At 38.1% G+C, this 22,357-nt stretch overlaps 1 protein-coding gene across 1 annotated transcript in view; it reads left to right on the plus strand.

The window, feature by feature from the left end:
- Positions 1–22,357, plus strand: part of LOC101606099 (MDM2 binding protein) — a 71,784-nt gene that overhangs the window by 3,819 nt on the left and 45,608 nt on the right. The window contains exons 3-11 of the mRNA XM_004661365.2: positions 1,606–1,679; positions 2,184–2,335; positions 4,254–4,312; positions 5,869–6,013; positions 7,391–7,508; positions 9,259–9,393; positions 10,128–10,222; positions 11,964–12,036; positions 15,978–16,095. Coding sequence (XP_004661422.2) covers positions 1,606–1,679; positions 2,184–2,335; positions 4,254–4,312; positions 5,869–6,013; positions 7,391–7,508; positions 9,259–9,393; positions 10,128–10,222; positions 11,964–12,036; positions 15,978–16,095 — 969 coding nt within the window. The remainder of the gene's footprint in view (positions 1–1,605; positions 1,680–2,183; positions 2,336–4,253; positions 4,313–5,868; positions 6,014–7,390; positions 7,509–9,258; positions 9,394–10,127; positions 10,223–11,963; positions 12,037–15,977; positions 16,096–22,357) is intronic.

Raw genomic sequence — 22,357 nt, forward strand, 5'->3', positions numbered from 1 at the left:
GTCAAATATCAACAAAATAAAAAATAATTACATTTAGTAAATCCTTAGTGAGTGACTACGGTGTCAGTGAATGTTGGAGACAAGCAACTTGAAAAGAGCAGTATGTGTGGAGGGAAGCTGGGAAGTGCAGCACGTAGGACGGCAGCACTTCCCGTCAGCTTGTCCAAGGCAAGGAGTTTAGAGACGCCGTCCAACCGTACTGACTGGAGAGGGCCGTTGATTTAAAAGGACTCCATTGAAAAAAATGTCTAATTTGAGAAATAATTGTGTGGTTTTAAATAGTGATGAGGAGAATAGATTAACATTGACTAGGCTGGGGCCCATGGGAACTTCAAGAAGTAAGTTTGAATTGAAGGTTAGTGCATATTACGTGTAAGGAAAAGGAACAAGGAAAGATGACTTAATAGGAATACAAGTAAAGTGCATTTCCTTAAAGGTGTGATTACTTAGTGATTTCTATCAAGGATACAGAAGGTAAGGTTATCTGTAGAGCTTATTGGGAGCAAGTTTTTTAAAAATATTTTATTTGTTTATTTATTTACTTATTGGAGAAAGATAGAGAAAGAGGCACATAGAGATTCAGAGAGAATGGGTGCACCAGGGTCTCTAGCCACTGCAAACAAATTCCAGATGCTTGTGGCCCCCTTGTGCAGCTGGCTTACCTGGATACTGGGGAATTGAACCTTGCTCCTTGGGCTTCACAGACAAGTGTCATAACTACTAAGCTGTATCTCCAGCCCAAGGGAGCAAATTTTAATCTATATTAACTCTTTCCTGTTGCTTTGAACACATATCTGACCAAAAAGGAAAGGGTTTATTTTGGCTTATGTTTGGAAGAGTTATAGTCTCTTGTGGTAAGGAAGGCATGGCTGACTGGCTCATCACAGTGCAGTCAGTCAGGAAGCAGAGGAAAACCAGGAAGTTGGGCCATGTCATATAACTTTGAGGTCTGTCCCCTAGTGACTTACTTCCTCCAGCAGGGCTCCATCTCTGAGAGGTTCTGTCACCTTTCCAAATAGTACCACCAGTTGAAGACCAAGTGATCAAACCCATTAGCCTTTGAGGGACATTTTCTAGTCAAACCTCATCACCATTAGTTAAGTTCACATGCCAATTTCTCTCTCCTACCTTTGAATCTGGTTTCTGCACATAGCTCTAAATTCTCTGATGTGTACACTTAATTTCATTTTCTCTTGTAATGCTGCATTTTATAGGAGGGCATCTCCTATCTTAGCAGGCTGAACCAAGTCAGTGTGGTCAAAGTGGGGATTGTTCTCATTCAGGGGCTTACAGGATTTTGTGCTGCTCAGCCATAATTTAGTAGATGTTATTTTCAACATCTTTCCGGTAGATTCTACTCTGTGAAATGATGACTCAGTAATATGGACTTTGCAGCATGGTGACTTTGAATAATGATGAAACATAATTCTCCTCTTTAGGCAGATTGTTTTGCTTGATGTTTCAGCACAGATTTTAGAACAATAATGCATACGTACAAGTATATCGCTTGGAAAACTATTTCAGAATTATACAGTTCTCTGAGTATATTTGCTGTGACATTTGCTTGTTTATGGTCTTCCTTCTAATTGTGGTTTTGTTCTGAAGCTTGTTCAGTGGGTGGCGTACCTCATCCCAAGAAGTGGTTCTTCGCAGTACAAGCGATATGTGGATTTAATCAGGTAACAGTTTCCAGTCAGTGCCTTTGCTGCCATGAAGAATGCTATGATTTCATGATTTAATGCCATCTTTTGATATGTTGGTTTTGTATAGCTATTAGTATTCGCCTTTGCTACGTAAAGGATTGCATGAATTATGTAATACCATCTTTTTATTGTGTGTGCACACACAGGCATGCATATTTATTTATGTATGTGAATATGGCCATATATATGCCATGATGCATATGTGGAGGTCAGTGTACAACCTCTAGTGTCGTCCTAGCCTTCCACCTTGTTTAAGATGGTCTTTCTTATTGTGTGCTGCTGTGTAGGCCAGGGAGCTTCCGGGGATTTTCTTGTCTCTGCCTCCTATCTCGCTCCAGGTGTACTAGCATTACAGACGCCCACCACTGTGTCCAGCTTTATGTGGGTTGTGGGGATACGAACTCAGGTCCCCATACTTGTGTGGGAGTGCTTTATCCCCTGAGCATCTCTCCAAACTAATGCCGTTTTTTGATTTGCTAGTTTTGTAGTTCTGATTGGCAAGAGATACATTTTGATGCTGAACAAGATAAGATTGAAGATGTCCTTCGAGAAAACATGGAAGAATGTTTGAGCACTGCCGAGTGCTTTGACGACGAAGATAGTAATAGCAGGGAGTCCTTCCCCGTGGCTGAGTATGCTTATTTGCTTTTTATATGGCCCTTAAGTTATTGAACATGAGCTTGGGAGTTTATGACAAGAGGATAAAGATTGCATATTTTAGCAATTTTCATCAATTTTTAAAAATATAACTCTTTAATTTTGAAAGACATTAGGCAATTTAGATCTTTAAATGTAAAAATTATTATCTGAACATTTTTAGAATTATAAGAGTGCTATTCTGATCAACATGTAACTTCATTGAAGTTAAATTCTTCCTGAAACCATATTTTAAGAGCTTGACTAGAAGTATTATTTAATGTTAACTTCTATCATTTAAACAAAAATACATTTAATTATTTCTTTGAGAGAGAGAGAGAAAGAAGCAGGTAGAAAAAGACATAGAGGGAGAGAATGGATATGCCAGGGCCTCTAGTCACTGCAAAGAACTCCACATGTGTGCTCCCCCTCATGCGTCTGGCTTACATAGGTACTGGGGAATCAAACCTGGGTCCTTTGCAGGCAAGTGCCCTAACTGCTAAGCCATCTCTCCAGCTTTAGAGTATATTTATGCATTAGGCAGTTCAAATACCTTATATACATAAAGACTTTCTGAGGATGGTAAACCTGATTGAGTTCCCTTTCGAGTGTTTTAAATTGTAGTCCATATATAATGTGATCACATATAAGGTGATTAGTTATGATGAGCTTTTTCTCCTTAAATAGTCCATTTCTGACTCATTATTAATTACCCTTTATTTTAATTTTTGTAAAAATAATGACAGGAAACTGTATCTGTTTTATCTTAATATTCATATACTATGCATATAAAGCGTGCAGGCTTTAAAATTTCCTTTCCCTACTTTCAGATTATGTTATTGGCATTGGTTAATCATGGAAGGCATTATAGAACAAGGGAAAGATCATTGAACTCATAGGAGCCAGTCAAGTGGTTTCTGGTTATATCACCCAAAGCCAGAGACTTTACTTCTCTTGTCCCTTGTTTCCTCATCCATCAACTGTTAAGGCATTTTTAGGTAATTTCCATTTTGCCTTCATTAAAGTAGATATCCCTTTCGAATCACTGTACTAGGTATTAGTTTTTGTAAGTCACCTACTAATTGTGTCCACAAGAGGGAGTCTGAAAACTACAAAATACTTTTAAGTTTTTGTTTTAGATATGTTTATAATAAATTATTTTGTGCAATATTATTAACTATTTTGAAAACAAAATTTCATCCTATGGTTGAATTAATGCTTTGATGGATCAGTAGAGCACATCATATTTTTAGTGAGGACTATAAGCTGTAATTCAGGAAAGGTGTGTCCTATGTTAAATACTTACTGATTTGTTGCTCTGAAGCTTAGCAAATTGCTGGAAAATTATCATCTCTATTGAACATATGAAATACAATTTGAAGTTTTGTCCCATTATCATGTTTTGCTGATTGTGTTTGATATCTGATTGTTGGTAAGAACTGATATGTGGAGTTATGCTGCTTCCATACATAATATTTACATGATTTTAAGCATGTTACTTAGTGATAATAATTGTATTAAGGGCTGGAGAGATGGCTTAGCGGTTAAGCTTTTGCCTGTGAAGCCTAAGAACCCCGGTTTGAGGCTCGGTTCCCCAGGTCCCACGTTAGCCAGATGCACAAGGGGGCGCACGTGTCTGGAGTTCGTTTGCAGAGGCTGGAAGCCCTGGTGCGCCCATTCTCTCTCCCTCTATCTATCTGTCTTTCTGTCTGTGTCTGTCGCTCTCAAATAAATAAATAAAAAAAATTAAAAAAAATAATTGTGTTAAGCTAGTGCTAAATGGGTTTATCAGCATTAAATAAGGTATTATGTCTAACTTATTTAACAGTGTTCAACACCTAGATCATTATGACTTCTTATCATTACATGTAATAATTATGTGGAATTTTTTTCTTTGATTTTCTTTTATTTTAGCCTATATGAAGAAGCAGCAGAAAATCTGCATCAGTTATCAGACAAGCTTCCTGCCCCTGGTAATATTATAACGACTTTCAGTGATGAATTCAATATGCTCTATAGAACACTAATCCTATAAAGTCTTAGAAAAATAGCATCTTTAGCCTAGATACTTTGGCTACCATTCTTTTCCACATTGCCAAATGGGGTATCGTACAGTGAAAAGAAGCTCTTTGTTCAGCATTTTACTATGGAACCCATTTCTTTCCTATAATGGGAAGTATATTTTGTTACATATAGTATCATATTATCCACAAAACTTACTTTCTCCTTAACTAACTTTTCTTTGTGTTACTCAAATTGTCATCATCTAAAATGTGGTTACACTGTGGCATTCATTGCCAAACACTTTGCAGAGCTTTTTTTTCTGAGTGTGTTCATTAAGCATAGGTTGTTTCTGAAGCGGATGTTTGTTGCTGCAGATATGCCTTATCGTTAGTCACTGACGGTATAGCCACAGATTCAGGAAAATGATACTTAGCACCAAGTTTTGATGCAGAAGCCCATGCAGAAAGTAACTGAATATAATGATAATTTTCAAACGTTTTTGGTCCTGAGGATGAAGTTTAAGAGCCCTGTGCATGCTTCACGTGTATTCTTCTACTGCGTCACTTCCCCAGCCCCCCCCCCTTTTTTCAGTCAAATGTGTTGTATTAAAAATTTGAACTGAGGGCTGGAGAGATGGCTTAGCGGTTAAGCGCTTGCCTGTGAAGCCTAAGGACCCCAGTTCAAGGCTCGGTTCCCCAGGTCCCACGTTAGCCAGATGCACAAGGGGGTGCACGCGTCTGGAGTTCGTTTGCAGAGGCTGGAAGCCCTGGCGCGCCCATTCTCTCTCTCTCCCTCTACCTGTCTTTCTCTATGTCTGTCGCTCTCAAATAAATAAATAAATAAATAAATAAATAAATAAATTTGTACTGAAATATTTCATAGTTGCTGTTTTGGCAAATTAAGTGACTTTGATTAACAAATTTTTGTTTGGCTTCCATCTCACTTTTCTTTTACTTTTCCCTCAATAAATTTATAATTTTATAACCTAAATTTGTAGGAAGCTAGCCTTCTTGCTCAGGATCTAATGATGTCAGTATAATTGGTTTAGCTGAGTGTTTTATTGTCTTTTAAAGAGAAATGATTTATTTGAGCATTGCAGTTTTGTACTAATTCATTCCCTTTTGGATAACAAAATTAAGTGTAGAAAAATATAATGTAATTGCCCAGGTTTTTTTTTCTCCCCCTGTTGAGTACAATAGCATTGATGATCTCCAGAGCAATGTGTATAATTAACTGCTGCTACAGAATTGGCAAGTAATTATGATATAGTTCATTGTTTTCCAGCATATGCTAGCTATTTTGAGATAAGATGGCTTTAAATTAAATGATGAACCCTTAAGAAAACTGTTGAACTCCTAAAGTGTGTATTTTTTGAAGCATTTCAGAAATATAAACTCAAAGGAATTAATATTCCTTTGTCTTGTAAATAAACCTAAAACTTAATTGTTCCGGGAACTAATTTGAGCCTCTTCAGATCAAACATCTTAGGAATTACAATTTTTTTTTTTTTTTTTTTGCTTTCTAGGTAGAGCAATGGTAGACATAATATTGCTACCTTCTGACAGAGATCCTCCCAAATTACAAGACTGTTTACCCACTGTAGGAGCATTAAAACACCTGAGGGAATGGCATGCAGCAAAAATTACGTTAGCAGGAAATCAGTGTGAAATGTAAGCCCCTTTAGTCATATTTTGTTGTTTTTATTATCCAGATATGCTACTCTGTTTTTAACAAATTGAGCTTTTGAAAATTATTTTAATGTGACGAGGTAGTGTTTCATGTTGTACTATGATGACCGATTTATGTTTTGAGAATCTAGATTTTTCCAAGTTTTTTTTTTTTTTTTTTTTTTGAGGTAGGGTCTCACTCTGGTCCAGGCTGACCTGGAATTCTATGTAGTCTCTGGGTGGCCTCGTACTCATGGTGATCCTCCTACCCCTGCCTCCTGAGTGCTGGGATTAAAGAAGTGCCCTACCATGTTCGGCAATATTTAAGTTTTCAGTAAATATTATCAATGCAGTTTTATCATCAGTGTGCTTTTATTAAAAAATATTTTTATTTATTTATTTATTTATTTGAGACAGAGAGAGAGAGAAAGAGTGGGCATGCCACGGCCTCCAGCCACCACAGATTAACTCCAGATGCATGGCCACCTGTGCATCTGCATCTGGCCTTCCATGGGTCTTGGTGAATTGAACCTGGGTCCTTTGGCTTTGCAGGCAAGCACCTCAACTGCTAAGTCATCCCTCCAACCCACACTGAGCTTTTACAGCCTTGCATTATCCAGGGCTCATGAGGGTGAATGGTATAAATGCACAGATGTGGTGGATTTATAATACATGCTTGTTTTCTGTGTCAAACGCCCATATGGAAATAAGTGTATACTTTTGACTTTTTCATGACACTTTAGTAGGAATAAGATGTTTAGTCCAGTTTTGATTTTTCAGTTAGTATTCAAATTAGGTTTATTGACTTCATGATTTTGTTTTCAGTTAGCAAATTAGAACACGCAGTAGAGAGCTAACTTTATACCAGGCCTGCAGTAGGTGCTGGTGATTTAAGCATGAGAAGCCATTGTCTTCCTGCCAGGAAGTACAGAGACAAACAAGACTTCAAACAGTAAGACAGTCTGTGATGAACTACTACCATAGAATTCTACACAAACTCATAAAGGAACATTGAAGAAAGTGATTGTGGGGACACGGAGAAGGCCTAGTGGTTAAACGAATGCAGTTTTGTTTTTAAGATAAAAGACAGGGAAGCCTCTGTGTTTTCATGTGATATAGCCAATCAAAGGGGAGCCTCTGGGCTATGTCTGTATCCTTAGTAGTAAGGATAATGGCTGTCCCTTTATGGGGATGTGGCATGAAGTGAACATGTGACTGTTCTTGCTCAGAGACCAGCTTAATGGGTAAATACAATATTAATAGAAAAACAGATATAAAATTTTCAATTTTACCTCTTAGGCTGTACTTAAAATGTATCCATTAAATATAAGTAACATTGAAAACTGTATATTTAATTATCCTAATCTTTTTTTTTAATAGAAATTGTCAGAAAATTGCAGAATACCTTTCTGCTAATGTTGTTCCTTTCGAAGAACTCAGAAATGTTGTTGACTCAGAGGAATTATGGAGGGGAAAGATTCAGATACGGGAAAGAAAGGTAAATGGATTTCTTAATTGTCATAGTGCAAAAGAATGCCTTTCCGCATTACTTCCAGCACAGCTTAAATAAATCTTCACACGGATGTACCAAATGGAGAAGTACTAGACCAGCACTAAGTAGAGTTTTCTACAGTAATAGAAGTGCTGTGTGTCTGCAGGAACCCACTGGCCTACTGGCCACATGACAGTTCAACTAATGAACTGAAGTTTTCATTTGGTTTTAATCAGCTTTCATTCAGTAGACACTGTGATGACATTTGGGCGCTGCAGCTCTATAGTGGAGGTCTTAACACAGAATCGGACATAACTCAGGTTTAGGTTGTTTATCCAAGTCACCTTTTATTGCTTGTCATCTACTGGCAAACCTAGGAGCAGTTACCTGTAGTATTGTCTTCGGTGACCTCTGCCACCTGCAGGTAAGCTGTCTCACTGAACAGACACTAGATTTTGTCAACAAAAGGAGAAAATACTAGGTTAGAGAGATTTCAGAAAATCGTAAAATTGTGAGCCACAAAGAAGCCCTTGCATTTCTGTCAGATTGTTTTATTCTCTCTCCTGTAACCTAAGACAGTAGGGATTAATATGCTTGGTCTGTCTTGTTGATTCACATGCTGCCTCATCCTAATTTTAGGAAGGCTAGAAAGCAAATGGTTTTAAAAGGAAAAAAAAAATTAAAAGTTAAAAATAACATCAAACCAAGTGGAAGAGTTGAAAATGTGATTAAGTATAAGAATTGAAATTGTGTTCATTTTCTGAAATGGGGTTCATACATGCAGATAGATAATGCCAGAGTCCTTTGTATTTTTTTTTTTTAATATTTATTACAGAGAAAGAGAGAGAGAGAGAGGGAAATAGGCAAATAGAGAGAGAATGGCCATGCCAGAGCTTCTAGCCCCTATAAACAAACTCCAGATGCATGCGCCACTTTGTGCATCGGGATTGGCTTTGCCGGCAGGGACCTTAACCACTAAAACATCTTTCCATCCCCAGAGTCCTTTTTATGTGACTCATTTAATCCTTTAATAGGAAATTAAGTATCCATAGTATGCACTTAAATGTTGGCATCACTTGTTTTCGTGCAGAATGACTTCCAACCAAGATGCATTCTTGTGATGAACAACGTGGATTCTAGCATTACAGTGCATTCAAATCTCAACCATTTTGTTTTTGTTACAGTTTTCTGTGATATTGTCATCTCACAATTGTGGTTTTTTTCTAGAACACGGAGCTAATAATAGCTTCAGCTAATAGATTTGTATAAGCATTAGATAATTTAAAGGACAAAATCCTCATGCAGTAAATATTGCCTGTCCTTTCTGCTGTTGGCACTTTTGCTGTGAGTAGCACATGGATGACTTCTGGTAACGGTTTCTCATGGCCTAGGAGGACCTGGGGCGCACACGCAAGCACAGACAGCTTCTGTCTACGCGTAGACGCACAGATTGGCACAGGAAGTTGGATGTTGAAAAAGTGTGCAGAGGAGGTTGCTTTGTCCTGTGGTTGAATAAAATGGAGTTAGAATACATCGCAGGCTAACTGAGGGTCAACAGACATTTATGAAAATTAATGCCTACATTAAAACAGAAGAGTTTAAATGGAAGAACTACCCTTTGCGCCGTGGAACCAAAAATTAATGTTTATACGTAACATATGTAAAACTACTTTTCCTATCAATTTTTACATTGTAATAAGATAAACTATTCTTCATTCACAATGCCTGTAATGGAGTTCTCTTGATTTCTTTTCAGTTTGGATTTGAAATTAGTTTTCCTGAATTTTGTCTCAGAGGAGTCACACCTATGAATGTTAGTACATCTCATTTAAATAGTTGCTTTCTTGCCAAAAAGATAACACCATCAAAAGAGAAGAATATTTTACCTAAGGTAATTTTACATTTATTTTTTTTGGTATCATCATATGTACATATTTTTGTTCCTATAAAAAGCCTGCTTACTTGCATAGTCCTTCTACCTCTTATAATTGAGGACCTGAATTGTACTGTGTGATCAGCACTAAATGTTGGTGAAGCGGTGATTGCAGTGATCCTGTTCTAGAGAACCGAGACTACCTTTTGGGCTGTAGTTCACTATGCCGCCTTGTTCAGACTCAGGTTGGAGAGAATGGGATGTAGTGGAAAGATAATGAGCTTTTGATAGGGCTGGTTGGAAACATGACTCTAATGCCTTTTAGAAACTGGATATACCCTTGGACAGGTTAACTTATTTATGAAATGGGAGTAATACTTTACAGTTACTATGGGAATTAGATGAGGAAGGAGATTAGCATCTGACTAGAGCGTGACAGATAATTTTAGGACATAAGCTCTTCAGAAAATTAATTAAAATTCATTAGATTCTTGTCCCCATATAATGGATACCTATAATAGAGAGAGTGTGTGTGTGTGTGTGTGTGTGTGTGTGAGAGAGAGAGAGTGTGTGTGTGTGTGTGTGAGAGTGTGTGTGTGTGTGTGTGTGTGTGTGTGTGTGTGTCTTTGTCTTTTCATGCCTTTGCTATTCCCTGGAGGCTTCTAGCATTCTGGACTAATAATGACTAATTGGTTTGCTTTCATTTCATTTACAGGATTCAGAGTATTATACAATTTGAGTTTCTTTTCTAGGTTTTCCATTATTATGGCCCTGCTTTAGAATTTGTACAGATGATAAAACTGTCAGATCTACCTTCCTGTTTTGTGTCAGATATCGAATTTGAACTGTATCCTTTCATTATTGGTTACATTCTGTGTGTGTTAGATAGAATGTTCTGGCACTGGTAGATACACATATGTGTTCAGTGATCATTTGTTGTCTTAATGCCATTAAACTCCCACTGCAGAGTTTCTGTGGAAGGAGGCATTTCCATATCTGGATCAGAAATCTTTTTCCCTGAGTAGCTTTACTTTCGGTCAGTATTTATTATTTGCTGCAAGCAGAGCCATAGAAGTAATACAAAGGTGACTGAGCCCTGCTCCTTTAATGGAATTATAATGTCATCTGCCTAAGCATGGGCTGCATCTCCTCTCTCCCACAAGTCAGTGTTAACTAACTGTCCTTTCAGCCCTCTGTCCATATATATCACATGTATATTTTATTAGTTTTCGTTCCTGGCTTATCTTTTTTTTTGTGCTTAATGCTGTTAAGAAATAACTTTTCTTTTTCTAAAATTCAGGTTGCATCGCTGTGACTTCTTTGTTTTTCTTGAAATTTTTCTGCTGAAGAGGTCTAGTAATGTGGTGTGTCACAGCATTTGAGAAGTGTTCTACAGACAAAGCTGAGTGAAAGACCTGGTGTCATGTCAGCCCAAACCAAAGACTCATCATTTTCTTCTTGCTAATTCCTTTCTGCAGAAATATTTAACATTGTGAAGACATTAGAATTCCTCTCCCAGTTGAGAACTGTTTGTAGGCTAGCATCACTAAACAAAACAAAACAAACAAATAACCCCCCAAAGAAACCCCACTTTTTTTTGGTTAGAGGGTTTTGGGGTAAAAGCATCTCATTCAGATAACCAGTTGGAGAAACATTTAAAATTGGTCACGTTTGAAAGGACCATGTATACTAGAATTGAGGGACCTTTAGTAAATAGTAAATGATTTTAAGCAAATTGTGGGAGCATGGCTAGACAAGCTTACTTTTCAGAGTAGAACCATGTTCCAGTCATTATTCCCTGTTTTCTTTAACTCCGACGTACAGAGGATTGAGTGGACACCACACCTCTTGCCCCGGCCAGCGGGGAGTCTGACAAGGACTCGAGGGGAAGTTAACCTGAATGGGGGGAGGCAAACAGACACAAGAAGGAGACCAAGCTAGGTATTTGTAAAGGTCTCGAAGTTTATTTTTACACAGGTTTTTATAGGGTTGTAGGGGGAAGGAGTCATAATCAGGCCGGAGATCACGGGGTTACTGGCTAAATGCAATTTCTTTGTTTCTTCATCAATTACCGGCAGCACCAGGAGAGGCTATCACCCAGGCGTAACGGCTTCTTCATTTCTGGTAATAGATCATTAGATGAAGAAATAGAAACTTAACTTGCTATACAGTGGTTTCTGTCAACATGGCCGAGGTTTGGTTCATAGCTCCCAACAAAGACTCATCATTTTCTTCTTGCTAATTCCTTTCTGCAAAAATATTTAACATTGTGAAGACATTAGAACTCCTCTCTCAGTTGAGAACTGTTTGTAGGCTAGCATCACTAAACTAAACAAAACAAAACAAATAAACCAAAAAAACCCCACTTTTTTTTTGGTTAGAGGGTTTTGGGGTTAGCACGTCCGTCTCATTCAGATAACCAGTTGGAGAACCATTTTAAAATTGGTCACGTTTGAAAGGACCATGTATACCAGTAAATAGTAAATGATTTTAAGCAAATTGTGGGAGCATGGCTAGTCAAGCTTACTTTTCAGAGTAGAACCATGTTCCAGTCATTATTCCCTGTTTTCTTTAACTCCGACGTACAGAGGATTGAGTGGACACCACACCCGGCGGAATTCCTCATTGCTGTTGGAGCAGATCTCTTCTCTGTGTGGCAAGGTATAGAAGCTTCTGGGATGCTTATTTCTTATATTTCATAGTTAATGATACATAAAAAAGTAAATACAGCTTTTTCTTGTAAGTATGGTTTCTGTAGTATAATGTAACATGGTCTTGACACTTTTACACGTGAAGATAATTCCAAGTTACTTTGCAAAGTGACACTGTGATTTTAGAGGAGATTTTAGAAATAAGTTTCATGAGTAGTGATTAGTATGAAATTTTAAAATTTTAGAATACATCATGGTTAACCAACACATTCAACAACATCTCATGTCCATTCTGTGGGAGGGTGTTCACAGGGGTGTAGGTGAGAGAATCCTGTGAGGCTTCACTGAGTAATCATTTGTTAAGCTTTCACTTTTTCCCTCTTCAGTCCAATGATGGTCTGTGGCCATTTGAATTGCCACATGTACGTAATGATATGTTAAAATTGGCACATGCTTAATATTGCTAAAAACTAGAACATAAAAAGTTCTATGTAGGGGCTGGAGAGATGGCTCCACAGTTAAGTCATTTACCTGAAAAGCCTTAGGACCTGGGCTCAGTTCCCCAGTCCCCACATAAAGTCAGATGCACAAGGTGGAACATGTGTCTGAAGCATATTTGCAGTGGCTAGATGCCATAGTATACCCATTCTCTCTCTCAAATACTAAAATATTTTTCAAAGAGTTCTAAGTAGAAATGTATCTTATCCTAAATACAGTTTTCAATAAGGAAAAAAAAACTTTATTTAACCTGGTTAGTCTACTGTTATGTTTCTATCAAAATGATTTTAATGCACAAAATGTTCCTGGCTATATTTACATAATGTTTTCTTATTGTTTGAATACCAAAACCCTATTAGGAAACTCCTGAGAAGATTAGTGTGATTATAATAGTTTCACCATGGTGCAATAAGTAAATCTTGCTTGTATCCCCTTAGAAATTGATGTAGTATAGGAAGTATGATTTTGGCCTTCATATGCCTGATTATATGATGATAATGTTTTGGCTTCAAGTCTCATTTTCCTATATGTTTTAATAGCATTTTGAATAGTTTATCACAGTATTTAAAAAAATATTTTATTTATTGAGAGTTAGAAAGAGAGAATGAGTGTGTGTGCTGGGGCCTCCAGCCACTGCAAACGAACTCCAGGTGCATGCACCCCCTTGGTTTAAAAGTATTTTTGATGAATCGGCTCTTGAATGATTATTTCAAGTAAAAATTGGATATATACTTATAATTTATTTAATATAGTATAAAACAGTCCTTAATCCATCTAGTTAGTGAAGGTAGGCATATTAATTCTAGAAGTAAACTATTGTTACATTGTATTTGCAATTGTTACATAGTCCTCTTATTAAAAGGTCATCTAACCCTTATTAAAAGGTCATCTTATGGCTTCTCAGACCATTACTCTAAAATGTTAGAGCTTTATCAATTTGGAATATATAAATAAGACCTTATAAATTTGTCTTACTTTAATTCAGCAATTTGAATCAATTCATTTCTCTGTTACATTAGGCCGTAATTTGTCTTTTTTTTTTATTGTTGTTGTTCTTTAAGGCAGAGTTTGGCTGTAGCCCAGACTGACCTGGAACTCTCTCTCTATACCATGTTGACTTGGAACTTACAGTGTTCCTCCTGTCTCAGCCTCCCAAGGGCTGAGATTAAAGGCATGTGCCACCATGTTCAGCTTTCCTTTACATTTTTGTGCATCTGGCTTTATGTGGGTACTGGGGAATTGACCCCAGGTCATTAGGCTTTGCAGGCAAGGGCCTTAACCACTGAACCATCTTTTCAGCCCTAGTTTTACATTTTTGAAAAGAAAAGGAGATCTGAAATGTACACATAGTCCTTGAAGTCAAGTGCTTTATAGCTTGGCTTTTATTTTTTTCTTAAGTTTATTTATTTATTTGCAAGGAGAGAGAGAGATGGAGAGAAGAGAGACTGACAGAGAGAGAGAGTGGATAATGCCATGACCTCCAGCCGCTGCAACTGAAGTAAGGATGCATGTGCCACTTTGTGCATCTGGTTTTTGTGGATAGTAGTCATTAGACTTTGCAGGCAAATGTCTTAACTGCTCAGGCATCTCTCCAGGATCTAGTTTTTAAAGAAAAAGGTATCAGTGAGCCATTTTCATAGATAGACACTATGATAGGTTGTTGTTCCTCATTGCTGTCCTGTTTTCATTATGAGTGTGTACCAGGTGCTTGCTCACACACTGGGACAGGCCCTTCCCTGGGAGCTGTCATGTGCTTAAGTTCTAGAGACTCCTGTGACCATCAGAGACTATCTTTCTGTCTTTTTGATTGCTCCAGATTTTCTTAGATTAGTCAGACAAGATAGGATTGTTAGGGAATCTATTAACAACTACTTTTGTGGTCAGAGAATTCTTTTTTAGAGAAAGAGATTTTTTTTTTTTTCCAAGGTAGAGTCTCACTCTAGTCCAGGCTGACCTGGAATTCACTATGTAGTCTCAGGCTGGCCTTGAACTCACAGCGATCCACCTACCTCTGCCTCCCGAGTGCTGGGATTAAAACGGTGTGCCACCATGCCCAGCTAATCGCTAATTTTTGACTATGTAAGATATTCTTGACTTTAAAAGGGTGGGCCTGAAGTTTTTGAAGATGAATAAGCATATTTACTTTTAATTTCCGAGATCTTGACTTTTATAACTTTCAATGAAGAATGCCTAAGTAGGGAACTGAGAAGATGGTCCGTGGGTAAAGCAAGTATTATGCCAGTTTGAGAGCCTGAGTTCAGAACCCCAGCACTCATATAAATTCTTGGAAGTGTGATTCAAAACTTAGGAGGTGGGAACAGAGAATCCCCCAAGACAAGTGGCTAGCTAGATTAGCTGAATCAGAAAGCCCTGGGTTCAAGTGCAACATGCTGTCTCAAAACTGAGGTGGGGAATGAGTGAGGAAAACAGTGACTTCTTCCTGTGGCTTCGACATGCACATGTGTACACATATTCCTGCACCCACATCTGCTTCCATACACCTACAGACATGCATGCACCCCACACACATTCAAAAATGTAGGAAGAGCACTGTTTTTCTGTTCTGTTCTGAACAGGCACATTAAATACTAATTAAGTATCACTTCTACCTAGGGCAACTTGAAGTTTTTCATTAGGTTTACTATATTTGACTAATGCTTTGCCTAAATTTCTCCAGAGATATTTTTTAAATTAATGTTCTATATTGGAATGTGTGATTGATGTAATCACATTTCTAAAGTAGGTAAGATACAGCTTTCAAAGCTACAATTTGTTTTATTTAGTCCTTAATCAAGCTAAGAATTTACCTAAACATATTATAGTGATTTTTGAGCAAATATTTAATAAGCATCTGTATACCCAGCCTTAAGAATTGAAAGATGAATAACTTAAGAATAAGGTAAGTTTGCTCATAAATCAGTCAGAGCCTGCTGTGTGTTTTCTGGGGCCTAATTCATTATCCTTTTTACAGTTTCTACCTGTTAACATTAAATTTCTGATTTTTAGGAATAAATGTCTCTATATTGCTTTCTGATGTACTATAATTTTGAAGCCTCAACAGTAATCCATCTACTCAAAGGTTATAACATTCTTGTTGAACAAAATGAGTCACTTTTAGCTTCTTGCTACGTTGCAGATAAGAAGTAATGCCACAACCTGATTATGAATTAAATATAAATAATGAAGTGTTCAGATTATGAATTAAATATAAATAATGAAGTGTTCAGAAACGTATACTTGAGTGGAGAAGAGACTATAGCTTTGGATGCTGTTTTGGTTTTTGTTTATCTATTTTTTTGGCCATGGGGAGGGAGTCCTTTCTTAGTTTTCATGGTGAAGTTGTTGAGAGAACATGCCCAGTATTTGTTAAGTGTGTGAAACTTGAGTGAGAAGCAGTCATAAGACATGAATGAATTTCAATCTGCCATCAGTGAAAATCTGTTGTTTTTCCAGGTTGGTGCTCTTTTTGTATTGCCATGTACAGTTAGTAACATACTCAGTCCACCACCCAACCAACTCAGTTCAAGAAAATGGAAGGAGTATATAGCTAAAAAGCCTAAAACAATCAGTGGTAAGTAGTAAATCTTTAAATTGGTTTAGTGGAACGACAAAGATAATGTATTTATCAAATTTGAAGTCGAGCTAATCTTTATTGGAAAATAGCATTTAATTATCACTCATCATTTTCACTAAAATGTCAGTACTCTAAAGGCAGAACTTTGGTTAAATAGATAGCTAATTATGTTGAACATTGCTTTGTTAGATGAGTCTCTGGAGCTAAATATGTATGTGAAAATAAAGTGGTTCATTTATGATTTGTTGGTATTTTCAAGGTAGAGTCTCATCTAGTCCAGCCTGACCTGAAACTCATTCTGTAGTTTTAGGTTGGCCTCAAACTTATAGAATTCCTACCTCTGACTCCTGAGTGTTGGAATTAAAAGATTGCACCACCACACCTGGCTCTCATTTATTATTTTATATGAACTTTTTGGCTACATGAAAATTGTGGCTACAGTTTTCTGGAGAAATGAGAACTTGATTTTTGAATACTGTATACTCTTCGATGATTTAACCACTTTAGCAATATTGATTCATACCACTTTTACAATAAACTGTAGATTTGTTTTTGATTCCATTTTACAGGTGAGGGAAGTGGGCTTTAGAGAAACTACAGAGCTGGGTGTTTGCAGAGCTGGGGTATGATCCTGGCTGTGCCAGTTACTTGTTCTGTAACTTCTTCAAGCATTGGCAACTCTAGTAATCTAGGAGGCACACCATCCTATGAAAGCAAAATCCTGACTTCTGTCAGAAAGTCAAGAATTAAATTTAGATCCTAGTATTTCATTATATTATTGTAAGCAAAAATGTTGAAGTTACTGTCCTCAAAACTGTCATAGTCCATGTGTTTCCCTTCATTTTCTGTTTTGGTATAGGTTTTTAAAAATTTGAATAATAATTTTAAAAAAGTTGAGTAATAATTTTGTGACTGCACACTATGGTTAGACTAAGAACTGTAGTTGAAACGTGCCTACCAGGTCTGCTGTAGATGAAATCCGTAGCTACAGTCTGCAGGGTCCTGGTATTCTGAGGATGCAACTTTAAGATGCCCCTTCCCTGTAGTATGAAAGAAATCAGATTCCAGTGTAGTAAGTGCTAAAATATCTGTGTAGACCGTTAACGCTAGAGTTTGAAATTTATACATAGGTCTCTAGAGGGTGGTCAGGGTTGAGGATTTAGATTATTTAAATAAATATTTTTACTTATTTATTTATTTGACAGAGAAAGAGGGAGGGAGGGAGGGAGGGGGAGAGAGAGAATGGGCACACTGGGACCTCCAGCCACTGCAAATGAACTCCAGATGCATGTGTCCCCTTGTGCATTTGGCTAAAATGGCTCCTGGGGAATTGAACCTGGATCTTTTGGCTTTGTAGCAAACACCTTAACCACTGAGTCATCCCTCCAGCCCAAGGATTTAGATTTTGAGCTTACCATCAGTCTTATGGATCAGATGTGTAGTAAGCAACCTTAAAATGCAGTGGCCTTAAAGAGCCACACTTGCCCTTACTTCTCCTGATGTCACCAGTAGTCAGCGATGTGGCTACATTAGATGCTGGTGTGAACTATTGCTGCCTTTTCCCCCCTGGGATCTGAGCCATTTTATTGATACTTGGTCCCTTTGCATGGCCTTGCCTGCAGCCTAGCTGAAATTTTTTGTGCCCTTCAGCACAAACAGATTGAAACTGCAAAGATTTTTTTTTTTTAAGACAGTTCCAGAACCAGTCTAGTCTGACTTCTGTTATTTAAAGCTCATCACAGAATGATTCAGACTCAAGGAGGGTGACTATGCAAGGCTGGGAACCCAGCAATATAAAGGCTTACTGTTTGTACATATAGGTAATGATTAAGCATATTAGAAAACAAACAAATGTATAGACCATGTAGAGAAGGGAGCCAACGATGGCATCTTCAGAAATGCCTGCTTGTAGGCAAAAGCGGAGAAAACGTAAGGAAATGATTTCATAAATGGTCGCTAGAAGACAGTGATCATTGAACCTTAATTGTTGTCATCAACATCAGAGTGATATGCATGGCATTGTGTAGGAGATGATGCAGGTATGGGAAATAAAGGAGAGGCAAAATGGGTCTTGCAGCTGAGAAGGTAAGCTCATGGTCATCTGATAATTTATGGGTGTGTAACGCATATACTTTTCAAAGTAGTCACAATGTTGCTTTGCTGACAGTATGAGGGTGTAGCGGGCATTCCAGATCATGTGAGTAACTTAGCTTTGAGAGCTTAAGGCAAGCTTCCCAAAAGAAGAGACATCTCTAACCCTTCCTTGCGTGCTGCTCACAGAAAACACATGCCTATCTGGTGATTTTAAATAATACTAGTAGGATTTAGTGCCAGAAATAGATTTGGAGCTAGGGTTTTGGTTCAGCAGGTAAGAGCACCTGCCATGCAAACATGAGAGCTTGATTTGCTCTGAGTGTGATTCCCCAGAACCTGGGGAAACAGCTGTACATGTCCACACATGGCTGTAACCAGCCAGAGATCCGAGAATTACTAGGGCTTGCTAGCCACCAGTCCGAACAGAAATGTCAGCTCCGGGTTCAGTGAGAGACTGTCTCAAGGAAGCACGTGGATAAACAAAGACTGAGGCCACACAATGTCTCCTTTGGCCTATGCACACATGCACACAGGGCGCACACATCTGCAGTCACATACACACACACCAAGCCACACACTATCCCCCCCCCCCGTAACATTATAGTTCACGAAATCATGAGATTCTGTCTATTTCTTGGCATTGTGAATGTCTGAAATTGACAGCATGAACTGAATATTAACATCTCTTTAATAAATTGAGTATACCCTGGATGGCCTATTACTTAATTTTCTTCTAACTTTATGTTACTTCAAGTGACTACTAAAGTTCTAGGTTCTAATTTTAGGGTAATTTGTTTTAGAATTTACTCAAGGGCTCTTTTTTTTTTTTACTTTTATTTAAGTTTAAGAAAATACCTTGTAGCTTGATTTCATTTAAAAATATTACCTCTAGCCAGGCGTGGTGGCGCACGCCTTTAATCCCAGCACTCAGGAGGCAGAGGTAGGAGGATCGCCATGAGTTCAAGGCCACCCTGAGACTACAGAGTTAATTCCAGGTCAGCCTGGACCAGAGTGAGACCCTACCTCGAAAAACCAAAAAAAAAAAAAAAAAAAAAATATATTACCTCTTGAAATTTAGGAATAAATAGTGGTAACATCTGAATAATAATAAGAAGAAAGATCACATGGTAATATTTGAGGCTAGATTCTTGGTTACTGATTAGGCTGGATCATTAAGGCCTGATTAAACTGAAGCTTCACAGCATGTTTTTTTTTTTTTTTTAATCTTAGAAGTACAAACAAAATCAAATGAGAGAGTTAAGTTCTTTTCTACCTATAATCCTTCCTGAAGGAGGTGCTTACTTATCCCTATAATAGAAGTTGCATAAAACAAAACAAAAAGCAGAAACTCCAAGTCTTGGTTAGCATAAAATTTCAGTAACTTAGAACTTCATATCCTGCACTCTGCTATTAGCAGTAGCTTCTCTTACTGTCCCAGCTATGTGTAAACACTTGGATCACCTTTGAACCATAGTGATGCTTCTACCAGAGTATGTCCAAGTGCTGTGTATTGTAACAGAAAGCTCCAAACGAAACCTTGTCCTCTCTCCTCACATCATGTCCTGATCTTACGACAGCAGCTTTGTCGCACATTTTCATTCCTTTACGCATCCAGTCAGCTACTCATGCTTTTTCTCATTTGTCTGACCATGCTGTCGTGTGGCGATTAGAGTCAAAGGTGACATATGTTATGTTCTTTTCATGACCTTTATACTTGTTGCAGTCAAGTTCCCATTGCTGGGAGAAATCGCCCAACCAAGAGCAGCTTTTGGGAAAAAGAAAAAAAAAAAAAGGATTTATTTTGGCTTACAGACTTGAGGGAAGCTCCATGATGGCAGGGAAAACGATGGCATGAGCAGAGGGTGAACATCATCCCCTGGCCAACATAAGGTGGACAATAGTAACAGGCGAGTGTGTCAAGCACCGGCAAGGGGACACTGGCTATAATACTTATAAGCCCATCCCCAACAATACACTGCCTCCAGGAGGCTGTTTTTTTTAAAAATAATTTTTTATAATTTTTTTATTTATTTATTTGAGAGCGACAGACACAGAGAGAAAGACAGATAGAGGGAGAGAGAGAGAATGGGCGCGCCAGGGCTTCCAGCCTCTGCAAACGAACTCCAGACGCGTGCGCCCCCTTGTGCATCTGGCTAACGTGGGACCTGGGGAACCGAGCCTCGAACCGGGGTCCTTAGGCTTCACAGGCAAGCGCTTAACCACTAAGCCATCTCTCCAGCCCTCCAGGAGGCTTTAATTCCCAAATCTCCATCAGCTGGGAACATAGCATTCAGAACCCTTATGTTTATGGGAGACACCTGAATCAAACCACCACAATGCTGCTACATGGAAAATATTGAGAAGTAATTACAGGTTGCCTTATAACTTTTTACTTGGCAACAATTGACTAGGAATGGTTCCTAAGACAGTAAGTACATGAACAAAGTAAGGTGCACAACGATTATGATACTGTTTGTGGCAAGAACAGCTCAGCTCATGCGTATAGCATTTACACTGTGTGTGTATATGCATTGCTCATACGTCCAGCAGACATTTTAATCGAGCAGCTGCCCCCCTCTGGACACTGGTAACCAAAGTCCTTGCCTGGAGCTCTATTCTAGTAGCAATGGTAGTACTTTTCCTGCTTCCCCAGCTCCTTGCAGCTGGGCTCAGCCCTCTTGGTTTATTCTTAGCTAACAAAATAATTATGTGTGATAATTTTGTAACTTGAAATTTGTGATAATTTTACAACTCTAAGTTTGTTTTGATTCATTTTCATAGACTGAAACTGTTTTTTGAAAGAATAAAAAGCTAAGCCAGGTGTGATAGTGCACGCCTTTAATCCCAGCACTCGGGAGGCAGAGGTAGGAGGATCGCTGTGAGTTCAGGGCCACCCTGAGACTCCATAGTGAATTCCAGGTCAGCCTGGGCTAGAGTGAGACCCTACCTTGAAAAAACAAAAAAATAAATAAATAAATAAATAAAAAGCTAAAAGTACTCAGAGAAGTATGTCTTCTTTTTTTTTTTCCAGAATAATCTAATATTTGTTAAAGTGTTTATTTTATTTATTTATGAGAGAAGCAGATAGAGGATGTGTGCCAGGGTCTCTAGCCACTGCAAACAAACTTCAGACAAATGCACCACCTTGTACATTTAGTTTACGTGGGTACTGGGGGATTGAGCCTGGGTACATAGGCTTCGCAGGCAAGCACCTTAATCGCTAAGCCATCTTTCCAGCCCTCTAATAATATTTTTTAAGTTTTACAGTATATGAATTGCTGATATGGCTTGAATTGATAAAGTATGTCCCTCTGCAGTATTTTGTAAAGATTTTATTTATTTATATGAGAGAGAGGCAGACAGAGAGAGAGAATGGATGCACCAGGGCCTCCAGCTACTACAGATGAACTCCAAATGTGTGTGCCACTTTGTGCATCTGGTTCATGTGGGTCCTGGGGAATCGAGCCTTGAACTTGGGTCCTTAGGCTTCACAGGCAAGTGCTTAACCATTAAGCCATCTCTCCAGCCCCTCCTCAGTATTTAAATTGGCATGATGCATATGCTTTAGGATAAGGTTAAACTGGCATCATATTACTGTTGTAAGTACTTTGCATCTTGAGAAACAAAGCATTCTGGTAATGATTTTAGAAAGAAATTTCAGTGGCAGAGACAAGGTGTTCTTTCAGTCAGGAATATTCATTAGCATGGGTCTTAATATATACTCAGTCATGGAATTAACAGCATAGAAATAACATAGTACGTTTTTGAGTTAAAGGGAATTAAGTAAGACATCAACAAAAATCTGACAAATCACTCAAATACTTGGAAATACATTTCTAAATGTCCTGTAGGTTAAAGAAATTAGAAAATAGTTTAAATGAAAATTAGAACAGTTTATAGAGATCAGCTAAAGCAGCATCAAGATCTTAAATCCTTATTGTAGACTGGAGGAAAGATCTCTGCATCACCCTCAAGTAGCAAGATCTGCCAAATCCTAGTGAAGAATGGGGAGGAAATGAACTGGGCACCAATGAATCACATACTGTGAAATGTGTCCACTGAGAGATGCATAAGACTTTACCTTGAAAACCACAAAACCTTCCTGAGAGGCAAGATACAGACGAATGAATAGCCCATAGTTTTATAGTCAACTCAGCATCAGTGC

Source organism: Jaculus jaculus, chromosome 2 (genome assembly GCF_020740685.1).
Source record: "Jaculus jaculus isolate mJacJac1 chromosome 2, mJacJac1.mat.Y.cur, whole genome shotgun sequence".
NCBI classification, from domain to species: domain Eukaryota; kingdom Metazoa; phylum Chordata; class Mammalia; order Rodentia; family Dipodidae; genus Jaculus; species Jaculus jaculus.